At 31.0% G+C, this 20,645-nt stretch overlaps 2 protein-coding genes across 2 annotated transcripts; both read right to left on the reverse strand.

Moving 5' to 3' along the window:
- Positions 1 to 1,874: 1,874 nt before the first annotated feature.
- On the reverse strand, positions 1,875 to 2,465 carry LOC127101935 (uncharacterized). Its single transcript, XM_051039360.1, has one exon. It carries the CDS (start codon positions 2,463 to 2,465, stop codon positions 1,875 to 1,877), a length of 591 nt encoding a protein of 196 aa, XP_050895317.1.
- Positions 2,466 to 2,848: 383 nt separating this feature from the next.
- Positions 2,849 to 3,316, reverse strand: LOC127101936 (uncharacterized). Its single transcript, XM_051039361.1, has one exon. The coding sequence runs from the start codon at positions 3,314 to 3,316 to the stop codon at positions 2,849 to 2,851; it is 468 nt and encodes a 155-aa protein (XP_050895318.1).
- Between the last annotated feature and the right edge of the window lie 17,329 nt (positions 3,317 to 20,645).

A 20,645-nucleotide genomic window follows, 5' to 3' on the forward strand; every position in this document is an offset into this window, starting at 1 on the left:
AGTGGAAACGTTAGCCTTATGTCATTGAATTTTTAAACATTTTTTCTTAATCAAACTTGTGTATAAACTTAACCATATTAACTTAAATTTCAAAAAGATAAAAAAGGAACTAACAACCCCATTCAAGTCTTTGGCCTTTTGTGACTTTTCATTTAGACTTTTGTTAAAATCAATTCACCCACTTCTTTGAATTTTTTACCACGCACTACGGGGTTTTGATCCCTCATTTTTATGTTGGTACGTAGGAATAAGATCGAAGGTCTTTTCAAACACAAAAATATAATTAATGAATTCTTTTCTCACCCCCACTCTATATTTTACCCAAACATCATTTTGACCAAAACACTTGCACACAAAAAAGGGCTCCCTAGGAGTACCTAAGACACTCTGGGTGCTAACATCTTCCCTCTATGTAACCAACTCCCTTACCTGTAATCTATGACATTTATTAGTTTTGATTTGAAAACTTCTTATCTTTGGGTTTTATTCGTACTTTTCCTTTTTCCTTTGGAAATAATAAAAACACGATTGTGACTCTGGCTTTATTGACGTCAAGTTTATCCTTAGCTTGATGGTCATGAATTTACCGCTACAGTTACCACTAGTCAGCTTCAACATACTGAACTTCACATTATTAGGAATCTCTTCACACACCAAACTCATGTCTCTGAATTGCTTAATTAATTCCAACTCTTAAACCACCAATATCAACATATGCAACAACTTCTGACTAAAAGGGCCAGCTACAACATTGGCTTTTCCAGGATGGTAAATCAATCCAAAATCATAATGCTTCAGAAATTCGAGGCATCTCCTCTTCCTTATATTCAACTCTTTATGATCAAATAAATACTCCAAACTCTTGTGATCACTGAACACTTCAAATCTAGATCCAAATAGATAATGCCTCTAAATCTTCAACACGAATACCATTGCTGCCAACTCTAGATCATGCGTATGATAATTCCTTTCATGAATCCTCAACTGTCTAGAGTCGTAAGCCACAAACTAACCATTATACATCAACACACCACCTAAACCAATCTTCAAAGCATCTCAATACACAACAAAGTACTCACTTAGATTTGGCAAAATCAAAACTGAAGCAGACGTCAACTTCCTCTTGAGTTCTCGAAAACCTTCTTTGCAATGCACATCCCAAACATATGCTTGAACCTTTCGAGTTAACTGAGTCAAAGGCAATGATAACTTCGAAAAGCCTTCGATAAACTTCCTGTAGTAACTATCCAACCCAAGAAAACTTCTAATCCCCATAACAGACTTTGGAGTCTCCCATTATAACACTATCACTATCTTCGATGGATCAACAACAATACCACTACTAGAAATTACATGACCAAGGAAACTCACTTCCTTCAACCAGAACTCGCACTTGGAAAACTTCGCATATAGCTTCTTTTATTTCAAGGTCTTCAACACAACTCTTAGATGCTCAACATGCTCTTTATCCGACTTCGAATATATCAAGATGTTATCGATGAACACAACCACAAGCTGGTATAGGTACAGATGGAATATTCTATTCATGTACTCCATGAACAATCTAGGTTTGACACTCCAAACAGAATTACTGAGTACTCATAGTGATCATACCTCATTCTGAATACAGTCTTTGGAATATCTTTCAGTTTCACACGAATCTGGTGATAACCCGACTACATATCGATCTTGCTAAACACATAAGCACCTATCAACTGATCCATTAAAACATCATTCCTCAAAAATGGATACTTGTACTTGATAATCACTTTACTCAGTTGTCGATAGTCAACACACAACCTCATGCTAACGATCTTCTTCTTTAATAACAACACTGACGCACCCCATGACGAAACACTTAGCCGAACAAACTTCTACTCAAGCAAGTCTTCCAATTCCTTATTCAGTTCACTCAACTCTGAAGCAGGAATCATATACAAAGCCATCGATATAGAACTAGTACCAGGTACCAAGTATATATCAAAATTAACCTCACGCTCCGGCGGAAAATCACTGATATCATTTGGAAATACCTCAGGAAAACCACACACCAGAGGTAGCTCACCAATCGCATATTTTATTTTCGCCTTCATAGAAGCCAATATCATGAATACTTTAGCCTCGTCCTTTACGAGCTCATGAATTTTCTTAGCAGACACAAACAACTCATCACTTGCATCAAACTCCGGAAATGACATTGCCTTATCGTAAGAGTTGATACGAACATGGTTGAACTCCAACCAGTTCATTCTAATGATAACATCGAGATTTCTTAAAGGTAGACAAACTAAATCCATCCCAAAACTCTTACTAAAAATAGTAAGTGGGAAATTGAAACAAACCCACGAAGTGGTTACCGAACCTAGAGTCGGTGTATCAACAATCCTACTCCCAACCATAAAAGACAATTTCAAACCCAACCTCTTAGCATAATCAATTGAAACAAGCAAATATGTTGCGCCCATGTCAATAATAGCAATCAACAAAATACTATTAATAAAACACGTACCTCGAATCAATCAATCATCACTAGTCTCTGATCTTGACAGAGCAAAGACTTTCCCTCCAAACGGTGTCTTTTTTGGCTTCTGACAATTGGTATTGATGTGACCCTGTTCGCCACAGTTATAACAAGTCGGCCTAACACTCTTCCAATTTGCAATGCGGTGACCCATATTTCCATATTTGAAGCACCTTAGAACATTATTCTTGCACTCATTAGAACGCTAACACAACTCACCACACTTGAAGCTTGAAAGAAGCCAGAGTCTCTCCCCCCTTGGCTTTTTCTCATCTACAGCTTTATGATTCCCTCTATCAGCTGGGCACTATGTGCATTCTCATGATACTAGTTCTTTCCCCTTTTCTCACTAATGCTCTTATAGTGAGCATAACGATCCCCATAGTCCTCATCATAAATCCTACACCTATTCACCAGCATATGAAACATGTGAATCTTTTGATAGGCAATACCCTGCTTAATCTCAGGATGCAATCTGTTTTCAAACTTAATGCACTTCAACCCCTCCACAGTCACACCAATGTAATGAGGATAAAACTTCACCAATTCCTCAAACTTGGTAGCATTCTCTGCAACTGTCATTTTTCCTTGCTTAAGTTCAAGGAATTCAATCTCCTTCTTGCTACGCACATCCTCAGGAAAGTACTTCTTAAGGAATTGCACCCTAAACACAACACAAGTGATCTCAACACCAACAACCTCTAGTCCCTGGCACGCATTGTCCCACCAGTCTTTATCTTCCTTAGACAACATGCGAGTTTCAAACAATACCTTATGTTCCTTAGTATAGGCCATCACTCGAAAAATCTTCTCGATCTCTATGAGCCATACTTAAGCACCTCTCGATCATACATGCCCTTGAATGTTAGCAGATTATTTCTCTGAAGTTTCCCTAAACCACAAAACTCATCACCAGCCTGATTCAGCTGACCTTGTAGCACCTGAGCCACTGACTCCAAATCCTCATCAATAACACGAATGCGTACCATCAAATAGACATTAAAAGAAACAATGCATCAACAATGTACACACACATATCACATACTATGGAATATACAATATTACAAAATTGGCCGGACGGACAAACCCGCTCTGATACCACTCTGTAACACCCTAAACTCCGAAACTTATAAATAAAGCATTGCTCGAAAAATTTTAAGGTGTCACCAACGACAAACCTTTGAAAATACATCAAATCATTTGAAACTACACATCGGAAAAACATTCCATGACAACTTCATAAATAAATTTATAAACTTCAAAACAACAAATTCAACATCAACATCAAAAAACATAACAACTCCAGTCCCCGATGTTACACAACCAGAGCACTAAAACCATTATATATATATATATATATATATATATATATATATATATATATATATATATATATATATATATATATATATATATATATATATATATATATATATATATATATATATATATATATATATATATATATATATATATATATATATATATATATATATATATAATATATATATATATATATATATTATAAAGAGGATAAATAAAAGTGAAGAGTAGCTCCAACAAGACACCTTCCAACACATAGCAATAAGTATCACTTCTGAGTATCTGCAAGATGTCCATGGTGGACAACATAAAACAAAGGGGGTGAGAAACAACATTCAATATAAACAGTATAAAGAATGCTAAGGTAGAGAATATAGAACAAACACACATTCATTACAAAATAAAAAACAACATAGTATCACACCCATTCATAACAACATGCACATTTATGTATATGTAATGCAACTCACGACACAATGTGATACTTATGCATGTGGTACCATTCTGGACAACGCAGGTCCATCTCGCTCCTGAATCTCCAACATAGAACCGTAACACACCAAATCATTACTATCGCCATAAGTAATACTTCATCAATTTCCATATGGAATCAACTACTCACTTTTGAATCCCCACCATAGGACCAGAGCACACCAAAACTGGACTGAAGGCCGTACACCTTGATGCACGACTCTCAACAACATGCATTATCACTAAAAGGTTCACCAAAATTATCACCATGCATATTTCATCATTATGCACAAAATCACTCACCATACACAATAATTAGTCAATTTTACAACAATTAACAAACAACACCAAACTGCAGCAACTCAACAAATTCATATTCACAAGCATTCAATCATGTTAGTTCATTATAACATCAACACCTCATTAGTTAACCACAACGAATCACTAATCGATCATATTTGTCATCACACACATCCCTAACATAGACACATGACTACAACAAAATTATTTCACCAAGCACTACCAGAGGTAGTTCTCCGTGTTAGCTTCCTAACGCTTCAAACGACACCTCATTTGGACCTACAGAACGAATGTTATGGCCAAAATTATCGGACAATGCAACAAAAGGAAAATCATAATTTTTCACAATTTGGCCTAAGACAATCGATTGTCATCAAAGATGATTAGATACTAACTTAAAAAAAAAACATGTTTCCAGGCCAGACAATCGATTCTTTTTTCCCTGCAATCGATTTTCATCATCATTTTTTAAAAATTTGAACTAGTGCAATCGATTGTCACTGTGTTGTTTTCCAAAAACCCAATTTTTCCCACATGTTCTTCATCTCCTTCATCCCTAAACCTCCATACATGTCTGCAATCAAAATTTCCCAAAATCAAGTGACCAAAAATACGAATTTAATAGTGAATTATATTATCACAACCATTATCATATTACAACACTTATATTCATCATGATTCATAGAAATTCATCAACAATTTCATCAACAATCATGTGCACAATTCAAGCACTCAAACATTCATTAATGGCCGGATTTTATACATGCATATTCATGATAATTCAAACATAATTTCAGTCATAGAAACCTATGCATGAAAACAATCAATCATCAAATTCCAGATTTATAACATAACAACAATTCATCAAATTAAATCACGGAACCCTAATGAGAGCAAGAATCTCTCTTCTCTACCCCATCATACAATACACTCATATTGAGAGCCATTTCTCTCCACTTACCTTATTTTCCAGCAATAATAGCAAATCAAACAGCTCATATGGATTCTCCTTTCAAAACCTAACTCTCCTTCCAAATGCTATTGTTTTCTCCAAGCCTCCTTGTTTTTACGTACTGACAAAAGATTCCCTAAAACCTATTTTTCTCAAACTTTTAGAATATATAGTATTATAATTATTTTTGCTTAATTATTATTATTGCCCACTAATTTTTTAGCTTCTCTCATGTCACCTCATACTTCCCTCAATTCACACAATTGGCTCAATTCCTTATTTATTTTTATCAATTTTCTTAATTCATTTCGATTATTAATTAAAATGCTAATTATTTTAATTATTTTCTAAATTATTCTACCAATATCCTACCTTCTCACCACACCCCACCATCACCACTACACCCTAACAACACATATAGTCACATGATTTTATTTAAAGGCACACCAAATACCATAATTCAATAAAAAATATAAATAATTAAATTAAATAAATTAATCGAATTTGTGATGTTACACTTATGCCCATTGAGAAAAGCTCAGAAGAAACATTGCTACTTAAGGAGACTTAATTCCATCTTTGAAGATGAAAATCACGTATTGAAGATACTTAGTGTTAAGATTTTATTTGAGTCATTTGTTTGTGTTTTCTGTACACCACACTAGCACCCTCATCCATATCATAAGACATAGTGTTGGTTTGTTTAGTTGAGTTGTAATTCAACATTCTATAAGTTGTTTATTGAAGGAACAATCAATTGGGATTAGTGATTAAAAGAAAGTGAGAGGGATTCTCATATTTAGGGAAAGATCTAAATAGAAAATCACTAGGATTAGGAAGAGACATTGAACAACATGAGGTTGTTGTTCCTATAAGACTAATTGTACTAATTCAAAATAGTGAATTTCTTTTTTTGGGTAGAGTGCACCCCAAACGTAGGTGTGATTTCACCGAACTGAGTTAACAATTTTGTGTGTTTCTTTATTGATTTTCTGCTTCATCATCTTGTTTATCATTTGTGTGTTTATTCTGGTGTAAGATCTCCAACACCCTTGCTTAAGCATCTGGTCCAACATCTGTCCCCTTAAAAACATAATTTCAAAGTGCAGTGTCCGCTCCGTCCCACTCTCACATTTTTGCGTGGCGGGGCAAGGTTTTAGGCCTGTATCATTGACAATGACTGTCTGCCCTGCCTATTTTTTTAGCGGGACAAGTCTAAACAAGACAGACATACCCGTTTGACACTCATACTCATAATGTGTTATACTTCGGTATTTGCTTTTGACATGTTTATTGTCAACTTAATTAGCATGTATATTTCAAAACCAACCGAATTGCATTTACAGACTACTAAAAAGATATTAAGATATTTGAAGGGGGCTAATAGCTATGAGGTCTTCTACAAGAAGGAGGGAGTTCTAGTTATGTTGGGGATGAAAAAGTTTCTAAAAGCGCACCATATTGTGTTTTCTTATTAAGTTATTGAGCAATGTCATACATATCTAAGAAACAATCAATTGTTATTCTCTTAACAACTGATGTCGAATTTGTGGTTGCTCCAGCAAATGCATGTCATGGTGTGTGGATGAGACATATTTTGAGAAACTTAGGTCATGTTTAAGAAAGTGACACCCTCATCATAACAATTCAACCGTTAAACTTTCAAAAAATAAATCCAACAATGCATGGATGGATTAAATATATCAGACTTTGCTTTTTTTTAAGAGATGTTGTAAAAGATAGAGAGATGGAACTAGTGCATTGTGTAAGTGAGAAGCAGGTTCCATACTTGATGCCTAAAGCTTTGAAGTTTGAGACATTTCAAAAGCTTAAAAAGAAGATAAAAATGCTTGATTACACTAAAGTAAACTAGTCGTATTCTACAAATAGTTTAAGGGAGGGATTGAAAGAACATTTGTTGTTTTTAGTTTCTTGTTATAGGTTAAGAATGATATAAGTTTATGAATAAATGAACTGTTTGAATCATGCAAACTAGTTTGTTGCTACATGCTTGATTACATTGAAGTAAACTAGCTGTAGTTTAAGTCTTTTTTCTAGCATACGAGTTTATAGCTTTTCAGTTGCTAGTTGTTTCGACTATCGAATAGTCTAAGTTTTATGAATAAATGAACAGTTTCAATTATATTTCTATATCTCTACGATTACAGAGTGAAATCAAGGTGCATTGTGTGGTTACAATTAAAAATAGTTTTATCCATTTTGCTAGTTGGGACTGTAAATGTTTTAGCGATTGTGAGTTTACGCCGTTGTTGTTAAAGAGGTTCTAAACCTTTTGTGAAATGCTTAAAACCTATTATTTATTTATTTATTAATTATATATCTATTTATTTCGATTTTTGTTAAAAAAAAATTTATAATGTTATATATTTTATTGTAAAAAGATTTTATAATTTTTTTTTATAAAAGTTTTAAATAAAAAAATTTAATTTGAATAATTATTTTAAAAATGTTATTTTAGGTATTTCATATTTTTGAATATCAAAATATTAAAAAAAAATTATTTCAAATAGTTTTTCATAAAAATTATTTTTGAGATATAATATTTTAAAAAATTATAATTTTGACTATATTTTAATCTTCAATAATATGTTTATGTTATAGAATGTCGACATTAATTTTTTAATTTATAAAAAATAAATTTAAAAAATTTATTATATTTTGAAAAACATTTTTTTTAAATTGATTTTCAAAAATATTAAAAAATATATTTTTTTTAAAGTTAAAACAAACTGATCCAGTACGAGATGGGTCACTATTTTATTAATTGAGTTGGACTTTTAAAATAGGAAAAAGTTTGGTTAGAGAATTTAATTTGTCACCCCATTCTTGTATTTGACACTTCCTTATATTTTCATAATTCCATAACTACCATTTACAAAAATTCAAAATTTTCAATATACAAATCAAATTTTTTTATGCAAATTAAATTTTCTGTAGTGTATTTATAATTTTCGTTATACCAAAATTTCTGAAATTCATTGAATTTGCAATATTAACGAAAATGTGTAAAAATACTATGTTATACAGAAAATTTCAATCTAGTTCATATTTAATAAAATATAAATTTTTTTAACACTATCAGAAATTTTAAAAAGTACTATAGTTTACTATAAATTTCAAAAAATTTAATAGTGCCAAAAATATTTTTCAATTTTTTTTTTTGAAAATTTTGACATTCTTCAATTTTTTTTAAAAGTATTAATTTTTTATCAGAAATTTTGATAGAAAATGGAATTTTCAATTTTTTTTAATACATACTACAAATTTTCAATAAGAACAGGTAAGTTTCAAAAATATTTTTTTACAAAAAGATATAACAATAAAAATGCTATAAATATTGTTGGGGGTGTCAGATTAAAGAGTGGGGATAGCAAATTAAATTTAAGGGGAATTATATTTTTTGTACACTCATTCATTTTGGGTTCACGGGTGTACCTTTGTGCATAACTGTATAAAATGATACTCATTTAATTTTAAATATTTCAAATGAAGGGATAATGAATAGCATAATAGTGACACAATTTTTTTTCTTATTGTTGTACCTCTTAAAATAAGATTATATATTAATAAAAACGATTATATAAATTAAAATATAAAATTTATCTATAAAAACTATTATAAATAATTTTGTTGATTATTGTCCATAAAAAGTGTTACCTTATCATGCCCTAGTTTGCAATTGTTTTAGTTTTTTTTTGAGAAATGGAAATGAACTCATAGGTACTATTTGTTAACTATGTATCAACTAATAAAACATACTACTAAAAATCCAACAATGTCCTCTGTTTCAAATATTTACATATACAAAAGGACAAATTCCTAAATGACAAATGTTCTCAATATTTAACCTTCAAATTCAATCAAATTTTGACACGTGACAACCAAATTTCAACAAGTCATTTCAAAATTACTTTTTCCTTCTTTATCCATTTTCACACTCCTTCCTCCATTTAATTTTTCTCTCTTTCATTCACACTCTTTTATTCTCTACCATTCATATATGTGGCACAGCATTTCCATCATTTCAAATTTCAGATTTGATTTTCTCTTTCTTCCATATTCCTCAAACCTTCTTTCATTTTCCTCCATCCTCCTCAAACATCGTCCTTTCACTTTTCCTATTTACTTTTTCTTCTCAACTAAAAAAATAAAGCTATAGAGTTCAACTACAACAATAATGTAGAGGAATGAGGCAACAATGTAGAAGGTATCCTCGGGTTAGAAAAGAAGGAAAAAAAAAATATCGTCAGATCTATCCGAGAAATGGTGATCGGAGTTACATCACCCACCAAAGAAACGCGAGTCTTTTTTTTTTAATTTTTATATCGGATTATACACATAGAAGTAAGTTTGTGCATGACGAATCTATTTCTCTCTTTTATTCTTAATTTTTGGTTGATTTTTCCTCTGAATTTTGTTTACGTTAACCATAATGGAGTGAAATGGTAGAAGACAATAAAATAACACTTTCTTTTCAACCTTATTCGAGTTGTGTCAACTTATGTTTTCATGGAAAGTGAGTTAAAATAACACTTTGTAAACCAATCAATGTTTCCTTCATTTCCGTTTTTGTTTATGTGCAGTTATGTTTCTTGTCTGATTTTTAGTGTGATTTTTTTTTCTTCTTTTTTAGTTTGTAGTTTTCACTACTATAAAAAAACACATTTAATCTCAGACATAAAATTGATTTAACCTCAGTTACAGAGGTGAGTTAACGAATGACGTCATGAGAACTCTTCAATATACCCTTCTATTTTAGAATAATTTAGGAGATAGTTGAAATAGTCATTGCTTCAATCCCCAACAATTATTTTTTTATATTTTTAAAACTAACGCCACATACCTCTCGATTTATGGCCAAAACCAAAGGAAAAGATAACTTTTTAAAATAATATTCATTACATTATTTACACAGAATATTAATAAATTCATTTATTTATAAACTACATTGTTTACACATAATATTAATAAATTCATTTATTTTTAAACTACATTATTTACACAGAATATTACATTGTTTTACACACAATATTAAAATAAAAATATATAACAAATTTTAAATCCGATTCATCGTCATCGTTGTCGGTGAAGAATAAATGTATGATATCTTGGGGAAGAAAAAAAAATGTTAAATAAATAAAATCAATATTCAGTTATATGATTATTAAGAACACAAATTTTGAACGCAAATAATTTGTTTCTCTTGCAATCCATCATAGAGAACTTTTTCAAGTTTCTTTAAGTTTCAAAGTCTTTATATCAAATATTTCATTTAACAACTTTTAATATTTAGAATAAATTTATAATATCTTTTAGGTTTCACGCGGATCAATAATAACAATGTTTTGAGTGTTGATACTCATTAAATGGACGACAAAGATTTGTTTAAGGACGATGAAAAAACTAAATACACACGCTTATATTTTTCCTCGGTTATTACTCAAAACCGAGGTAAAATATGTTTTTTTTAAATAAAGAATACAATAAAATATGTTTCATCCCAAACGTCACATACCTCTCGGTTTCTGTAAAAAAAACAAGAAGAATAATTTTTTTTAAATTAAATTGTTTACACATAATATTAAAATACATTGTTTAAACAAATTTAGATTTTGACAATGGATTCTTAAAAAACAACAAATCTTTATTGTTATCCAGATTTTTTTGTATACCCTTTAAGCGCATTCTTTTCAAGTTCAATGAATTGCATGCATCAAATCTTTGATGTTATCTATTTCAACTATGAAAAATTTTTATGCACTTGCAATCTATTTCATAGATCTGTTCGAAGATTTTATTATATTGAGCAAATATTTTCATGACAAACGCTTTCACAAGAAAGAGAACAAGATATATGTGCTTGCAATTTACATCAAATTTAGGACTAAATTTCTCAATATTGTCAATCGAGAAAAGCAATAAATTATGGAGTATTTTCTTTGATTGACAACATAGGAAAGTTATTCCAAAAATACAACAATAACATAAACACCATTATGTTGGGGTGGGTTGCAAGAGTAGAAAAAATATTTTGTTTAAGATAGAAGAACATTAAAGATTTTTTTTTTGTCTTGCAATCCATCCCAATGAATGATGCGTACAAGTTTGGAGCGACTACATATAAATTAGGTTTAAGATAAAATCTGATTAACGAGTGTTTTTATAGTAAAATCTGATTATCTAATCCCTTAATTATTAAAGATAATCGAAGGAATAAATCATAAATTTATAAAATAAGAAATAAAATAAAAAGAAAGACATCATTTTAAAAATAATAATAACATTAACTACATTTGTTGGGACGCGAATCATATCCTGAATTATTTTTCTCCTTAGTTATATTTAGAAATCGTGAAAATATGTGGTATTTATTTTAAAATAAAAGATAAAATATGGTGCGCCATGACATTCTACTCAGTTTTTTGTTGGGCGAAATAAAAGTTTTATAATAAAATGTATTATTTATAGGGATTAATTACTATACACTATCAGTGTAAAAAGATTTACACTGTCGATTCATCACCATCACACGTTTGCATTATTTTATAGGTTTTTAAAATAAAAGTCAAACTTATTTCAATATCCAACAGATAGGATTAACTGACGGTGTAAAATCCTTTTACACTTTCGATGTATATCAATAAATCCTTAGTGTCTACACTAAATACATATCATTTTGATATGATTGTTTGTTCATTTCTTTTACTCTTAATGTCTAACTCTGCTTCTTGTTTAGTTTTAAATGCTACTGTTGTTTTCAGTTTGTGTCTTTTTAGCAACAACCATATTTTTTTCACATCTTCAATACTTTTCGTTCATTCATGTTTGACCATAGATGATGATGAAAATTGCTGCACAATTCTTTTTTCTATTCAACATGCATTATTTGCAAACATATGATATAGAAACCGATAACATTTGTGTTCCTCTGTGCAAACATATGATTGCAACTGAAATTCATGCCCCAAATGATATATCATTTAGGTTTTATATATATTGATCACTTTTAGATAAGTGATATCATAGAATTTAAGTTTTTATTGGTAATTAAGTTGTATCTCTAAAATGATTTTTAGGAAAAATTATTTGAAATTGTTTTAAAGTTAAGTAATTTTTTGAATTTTTGATATCTAATTTTTTTTAATAAAATTTTTAAAATAATATTTTAAAAATATCCATACAAATTAAATTTTCATTTAAAATTTTTATAAAAAATTTCTTTGTAATTTTTTTTACACAAAAATTATGCTTTATTATAGAAATTATTTTTTAAAAAAAGTTTTACCCATAACTTCATAATCCTATAACTAAGATAATACTCATGCACCATCTAAAAATTGGTGCAATTTAAGAATCTAGTCAATACAAACCTCATGATTCAGTAAATATTTATGGCATTCCATAATATTGAATCTTGGTTAGAGATCTGCTTATGAATGTATCAGTTTACTTGTTCAATCTAAAAATTAGGAAATAAACATCAAAACTTTGAGTTGTAAATAGATTAGAATTATAAATATGTTGGTTGTTTTATTAGTATTTTTTCCCTCTATAATGGCTCAAACTCTGATCTTTTAACTATTTCTCTTATCATGGTGTTTCACAACTATCAACTGAGCTTTGTAAATTAAGTTTTGATTCTTGTGCATATTTAAACTGCATTTTATAATAAAATATATTATCAACTCTAAAAAATGGAGAAAAAGATTTTCATAGCTTAAAGCACATTATCTGCAAATGACTGATTGGATAATGGATCAATGATGTTAAGATTTGCAACACAAATCTTTTCTAAGGAATGAAAAGGAATATAGTTGAAGTTATGCATGGAAAATAGGACAAAAACTTGGTGTTTTTAATTTTTAATATTTGATTTTACTTCAACTTCAACCTGTATATACAAGGAAGAGGTAGGAAACAAATTTAAGACTATAAAAAATAGTCTGTACAAACAATTAGCTAGAAAAAAAAAAGATTTTAATGTGTTACAGAAAGAAATTATTGAAGTCACTATGCAACTAAACAATTGGTATAATTAAGTCTTCAATGGTAGGTTGCTAAAAAAAACAAAACATAAACCACTCGGAATATAAATTTTGCTTTTGTACATGCTAGAAAACGAAAAAAAAATCACCTTTATCCACTCTATGGTAATAACGGTGAACTTATAAAAAATATAGAGTGAAGAGAATATACTTTAACTTAGAGTTTTAATATAAAAAAAATTAAGAGTGAGGATTACAATGGAGAACCTCAACCAGAGTTTTACCAGACCAATTGTCGAGCCAAAGGTTGATATAGTCACCTTTACCCACCAATTAGATAGAGTTTTCTCTGAAGATAGAATACAATAAAATTGCTTTTGCCAAAATACGATAAAATTATATAAATGATATTAATAATATCATTGGATACACTCATCTATATATGGGTTAAAGTGGACTCTTTTGTTAGGATAGGTTAGGTTTCAATCAATATATATATATATATATATATATATATATATATATATATATATATATATATATATATATATATATATATATATATATATATCACTTTTATGGTTAAGATTCGAAGACAATGCGAAGAGGTGGTAAACATAGTAGGAAAACTTAGAGAGGAAAGTGATAGAAATTCTTTGGATTCATGGAATTTTGGAAAATCTTAGGAGTTATCTAAAGGAATCGAGAAATAGTTCTAGATGCATTGAGTTAGTTTAATTCTTATCTAAAGAGTTTGATCTTTGGTAGAAAATAGAGTTTGTTGTTGAAAACTTGGGAGACTATTTTTTTTTATATTATTTGTAATCTTTTGTAACAATTTTTGGAAGTATAATGAATTATAGAGTTACTCACTTATCCAAATTATATTGGTTTGATCAAACTTGATCAACAATTTATTTGTGTTATCATTTTTTATATTCCTCTTGCTTGTTGTGGTTTGCTTACACTGATTACAAATTATTTTGTAGATTGAGGCTATTTATTTTGGTTGACATTGTTCTTTGTCTCACACATCTTTATTATCAACGAAATAAATATTATTGTAAAATATTAACGATATTTTTCGTGTGGTTGAATCTTTCAATTTCACAATAATTTACACCCCGCGTTGAGCAAAAAGGTTTTGAAAACGAGTAAGCATCATGGGGTACTAAATGGGACATGTAGAAGTTTTTCGGAGACAACACTTTTTATATTATTGGAAGTGAATATGCAAGCAGTTTTAATTCAGGAGAAAATTGTTGAATTATTGAAGGGTGAGACACCAGTTCCTACATCCCTAACACAAATAGAGATTACCAAGATGGTGGACAAGGCAAAAAGTCTCATTATATTGTGCCTCGGGGATAAAGTTCTAAGGAAAGTCGTCAGGGAGAAGATTGTGGCTTCAATGTGAGAAAATATTAAATCATTGTATATAACCAAGTCTTTGGCTCACATGTTGTGGTTGAAACAACAAATCTATTCATTTTGAATGGTATAAAGCAATTTCATAGTGGCGCAATTAACACAATTTCACAAAATCATTGTTGATTTAAAGAATATTGAGGTGACGGTTGATCATGAAAACAATGTTCTACTCTTGTTAAGCTAATTATCTAGATACTTTGAGCACTTCAAGGATTCCCTTATTTATGGTAAGAGGTACTATTACTTTGGATGAAGTCAAGGTGACTATCTGATCCTAAATATTTTCAGAGGTGAAATATTTGAAGATTGAAGATAATGGTGAATGCTTGAGTGTCTCAAGGTAAGGAAATAAGCATAGAGGTATGTCCAAATCTAGGGACTTCGATAAGTTAAGGTGTAAATATTTTAGTTTTCATAAAACTTGTCACTTCATGATGTATTGTCCCAAGAGGGAGTATAATGAAGATTTTGTTTAAATTGTTGTTGCTTCATATGAGGACAATTATGATAATATTGGTGTTGTAGTTGTGTCAAGTTTCGAGACTAAAGAGAGTTGAGTTAGAGATTCTGGATTTTCACATCAGATGTGCCCAAGGAAATGGTACTTTGAGACTTTGAAGTCGAAAGATAGTTAGCAATCAAGCTTGAAAAAGTCACGGTGTTGGTACAATAAGACTTAAAAGTTTGATCAATGTGAGATCCATCAATATAATGTGAGGTATGTTCTAGAGCTCATGATAATTCGTTATCAATAAGTTATGGGTCTATGTGCTTACAGTTATAGATTGTAAAACCTTTGGATAACAAGAATGTAAGTCAACCAGCACCTAATTACTTTTGATGATGACAACACTTGAAGTAAAACAACAACTAAATTTAGCTCAAGCGGTCAAAGATTCATAAGATGGTTGATCAAAGATATCCTCCTGAATCAAGCTAAAGAAGTATGTTTATAGTCAACAATATAGTCCAATGACTCTCAAGTGAAGACTTCGAGTTTATGATCAATGATGGTTTAATCTTTAAATATCTCAAATAATGGTAATTAATATGGAGATATGTGTAGCAGTAAATTCATGACCATCAAGTTGTGGATAAACTTGACGTCAATAAAACCAGAGTCGCCACCGCGTTTTTATTGTTTCCAAAGGAAAAGAGAAAAGTACGAACAAAACCCAAAGGTAAGAAGTTTTCAAATCAAAACTAATAAAATGTCAGAGATTACAGGTAAGGGGGTTGGTTACACAGAGGGAAGGTGTTAGCACCCAAAGTGTCTTAGGTACTCCTAGGGAACCCTTTTTTGTGTGCAAGTGATTTGGTTTAAATGATGTTTGATAAAATATAGAGTGAGGGGATGAGAAAAGAATTCATTAATTATATTTTTGTGTTTGACAAGACCTTCGATCTTATGCCTACGTACCAACATAAAAATGAGGGATCAAAACCTCGTAGTTCGTGGTAAAAATTTCAAAGAAGTTGGTGAATTGATTTTAACAAAAATTTAAGAAGAGGGCACAAAAGGCCAAAGTTTTGAATGGGGTTATTAGTTTTTTTTGTCTTTTTGAAATTTGAAGTCAATATGGTTAAACTCATTTACAAATTTGATTTAAGAAAAAGTTTTGAAATTCATTGGCATAAGGCCAAAGTTTCTAATCATTAAAACATGTCTAAGTTAGGAAGCACAAACAAAGAAAGTTTTTTTTGAAAAGAGGGAGAGATTTTGAAATTTAAGAAGTGGGAGAAAATGAAGGGACTATCCTAGACAAAAATTAAAAGTGAAGGGTTGAAAAGATCTGACCAATGGGATGCAACCCAACAGACAAGAATGCCATATAAAAACCCATTTTCCTTTGGACTTTGACAAGCAATAAGCAATAAGAAATAAGCAACATCCAAGCATTATGTGAAGATCAAGGCATCAAATAAAGATGACCATAATATTCAACAAGCAGTCTTCAACTTCCCATATAACATATGAAATATTCTTTGATCAACATAGAACAAAACATCAGACATAGACAATAATAACAAGATAATTTAGCACATAGACAGAGTAGCAGATGAATCCAAGGCATCCAAGGTTTTGTATCAGATGAAGGAACAGGTAGAGGTAGCTCAGTCTCAAATGTTGGCATTGGCCAAGTCCTTTAGCACGGGGAATGTTGCCTAATTCTAAGTCCAAAAGCTCAGATCAAATCCAACAGTCCACCAAGATGTTTTTTAGGGTTTTTGTTGTTATTAGGTGTTTTAAGGTCCTAAGACCACAAGCTAAATCAAAACAAGCAAACAATATACACAATCACCAGGATATGGCTCAAGTGAGCAAAGTGAAAAGGGCTGAAAGATAAACAAGTTGCATGAAATGTAAATGACAGATGAATAATAAAGGTGTTGAAATTTAAATTGCATAAAGTAAATGACTTGAAAGTAAAAGCAAAAATGAATAAAAGTTAGTCAAGTATTAGTCAAATGTTAGTGATGATTTTTAATTGATTAAGTCATTCTTTGGATAACACTCAACCATTCATGCACAAGTATGAATCCTTGAACCAAGACATCATCCATGAGAAGGGCTCCAACTTGGATAATTCAACAAGTATGCCATTAGCTCTCATGAAATGAAAAAAGGTCAAGTCTCCACACAATTCCATGAAGAATGGGAGACTTGCAATCTCACTTACTGGAATGTTATGCCTTTTTGATCGAATTTAGCTCTATGTTAAGCAATCGTAATTGGACTTATGTAGAAGTCACAACTATCTGAGGTCAGGCAAGAAAAATATAAGTGTTAATTCATGTTAGAGATTTGGTACAAAGAACCAAACTCCTAAGACATACCATACACTAAAATAAAAGTGGGAAGAACCTATCTCAGTCAGACTTGTGTTGATTCATCTGACATAAGTCATTGATGAACCAACTAGCATTTAGACATTAGAGAAATCATGGGTCAAATGAAGGATTGGGAAAGAATAAGGATGAAGATGAAGAGGGAAGGGAAAGTAGAAACACAAATTGATCATAAGAGGAATTCCATCTGATCAATACCATCCATTCATTTTGGGAGATGAAATATACATTTCATCAATCCCCTAAATCCAATGGTTTTGATTAAACAAAAGTCAAATCAACCATGACCAAGGCCCAAACAGAAAGTCAAACATCACAAAACCATAAAAATATCTCAACATAATTTTCAAGCATTTATTCAATTAAAAATCAATTAAAAAATGAATTAAATGCATTTTAATTTGGTCAAAACCTCAAATCCCTTCAAAACACCAAATGAATAGCCAAGGTATTTATCCTAAGTCAAACAAGGTCAAAGGACCTTAGACAAAAAAATTCATGATTTTTGGAAAGTTAGAAGTATTTTTAAGAAATTAAAAATATGCACAAAAACATTTAATTCATGAAAAATATCAAAATTAATCCAAAAAATAATTTTAGTTCAAAATATGGAAGAGAAAAATATTTAAATATTTTTTATGAAAGTCCCATATTTTTTGGATTAAAATTGAAATTATTATGAATTAAACAAAATAAGTGGAATAAATGAAAATTCAGAAATTAAAAAGAAATTAAAAAAAAACAAGGGCCATCAGATCTCCCTCATTAATTGAGGTGGCAGATCTGATGGCCAACACGCGCTATCCACCAAACACCCTAGTCAACGCACATGTAGCAATGGTAATCAGAATGGATGATCATAATTAAAACATTTCAAACAAATCCAATGGTTGGAGACGCGCCACCATATCACCGGAGTCCTAACTCTGGTTGTCTTCTCCGGTGTACCTCACCGGATTGGTCAACCCTCAACCAAACGGAAAATGAAAAACAAAGACACCATTTCAAAGGAAAAATGCTCAGGAGCTCGAATCTGACCTCAATTTTGTCCAATTCCAAGTATATTGAAAGATACGAGGATTTGAAATTTGAGGAGCATGACCTGAGTTGCTTCGATTTGACCTCAAATCAACTCAATTGTGTTGCCTACATTGCTAGGACTTCGGCTAACCAACAATCAAGCAAAATAGTTGAGAAATGAGAAAGAATTGAAGAATCAAAGTTTGAGAAAATCACCTTCGGGTAGCTTCAATTTGGCTTGATCTTGCTTCCATTTACCTTGGCTCAACTCCAGATGCTCGCAGGAAGTGAAATGGATCAATGAAAGGCTTGGATTCTTGGAGTTTCAATCTCAAAATAGAAGGAGAATTGAAACTCGATTTCAAGTGAAATCTTCAAGTTTATCCTTTAATTGAGGCTAGGGAGGCAATGGTTCAAAGCTTGGGCAAGAAGGCTCCCCATTCTGATCACAATGGTCATGTATTTATAGGGTTTTGTATTGCTTTTCACACACTTCAAATTTTTCCAAAATTGGAAATGTTGGTACATGCTTGCATGGGCGTATGATAGGCCCATGAGATGATTGGTAAAGGTCCACAAATGAGCATGAATGATGCTGAAATCTTAACATGAGGCCATGCAATTGTACTTGATAAATGATTATGTGATTCATCCAAATGGGACCATGAAGAGTAACCATGTGAAAGTCCCTTAAATCTTGTCCAAATGAAGAGGTCTTGGATGTTTTGGAAAGGTAACATTAAGGGGAACGACTTTTATGTTGAACACTTTTCCATTTGGAGCTTGGATCATGATGAATTTTGAGGTGGAAGTTTGAGAAATCAAACATGATTGAAAATTTTCTAAGTCCCAAGTCAAATGACCACTTCTTCCACCTTGAATAACTTTTGCTATGAGCTTCAAATGGAAATGGTTACTTCACCAAAGTTGTAGATATTTAATTCCTATTAAATTTGGTCATAAATTTGACACTATTTGGATTTTGCATGAGGGAGCTATGCATTTTAGAAGTTGAGAAAAATTGCTTGTTCAATGGTAATGACCCAAAATGACCTATAATGTTTCCTCTTGGAACATGCCATTTCAAGTATAATTTGACATTTCTAAAAGAACAAAAGTTGGAGAAGACATCTTTAAATTGATCATGAAACATGGATGGACTTCATATCATAAAAATTGAGCAAGTTATGGTCCTTAGAAGTTGACCTCCTAACTAGGGTTCAGACAAAATGACCTATAATCTTTCACCATAAAAAATGACTTTTCAGGCAAACATAGCTCTTGATGCCAACATGAAATTTGTTTTGGAATGTCATAAGGAGTAACTTTACTCTTGTAATTATTTTCATATGACAAACATTGTAGGATATAGGGTCTAGGGAACCCTAGTTTTAACGAGTTGACTTTCTCTAGTCAACTTCTTTGAACCAACTTGCAAACTTGAAGTTACTTTGATCTTTAGGACTCATGGAGGATCACATATGCTTAATATGATGTAAAATTAAGTATCCCTTGATATATTTGACCAATTGATGAAGAAACTTGTTGAGGAAGTCACACAAGATACCCAGATGAATTAGGGCTTCCAAGGCAAACAAGCTTCAAACTCTTTATAAATTATTGATCAAATTAACAAATTAAGAACATGGGGATTCATATATGATGTTTATAACCAAAGTCTATCATTGTTTAATTGATCTATTTGCTTTGAGTGTCTCAAACCCTAGTTGTGAGCTTGATAGGGCATATGTGGATGGATACACTACCTACA

This window comes from Lathyrus oleraceus, chromosome 7, assembly GCF_024323335.1.
Source record: "Lathyrus oleraceus cultivar Zhongwan6 chromosome 7, CAAS_Psat_ZW6_1.0, whole genome shotgun sequence".
Lineage (NCBI taxonomy): Eukaryota > Viridiplantae > Streptophyta > Magnoliopsida > Fabales > Fabaceae > Lathyrus > Lathyrus oleraceus.

Coding starts and splice junctions, on each gene's coding strand:
- LOC127101935 (XM_051039360.1), bottom strand. CDS start 2,465: ATGGGCGCAACATATTTGCTTGTTTCAATTGATTATGCTAAGAGGTTG.
- LOC127101936 (XM_051039361.1), bottom strand. CDS start 3,316: ATGGCCTATACTAAGGAACATAAGGTATTGTTTGAAACTCGCATGTTG.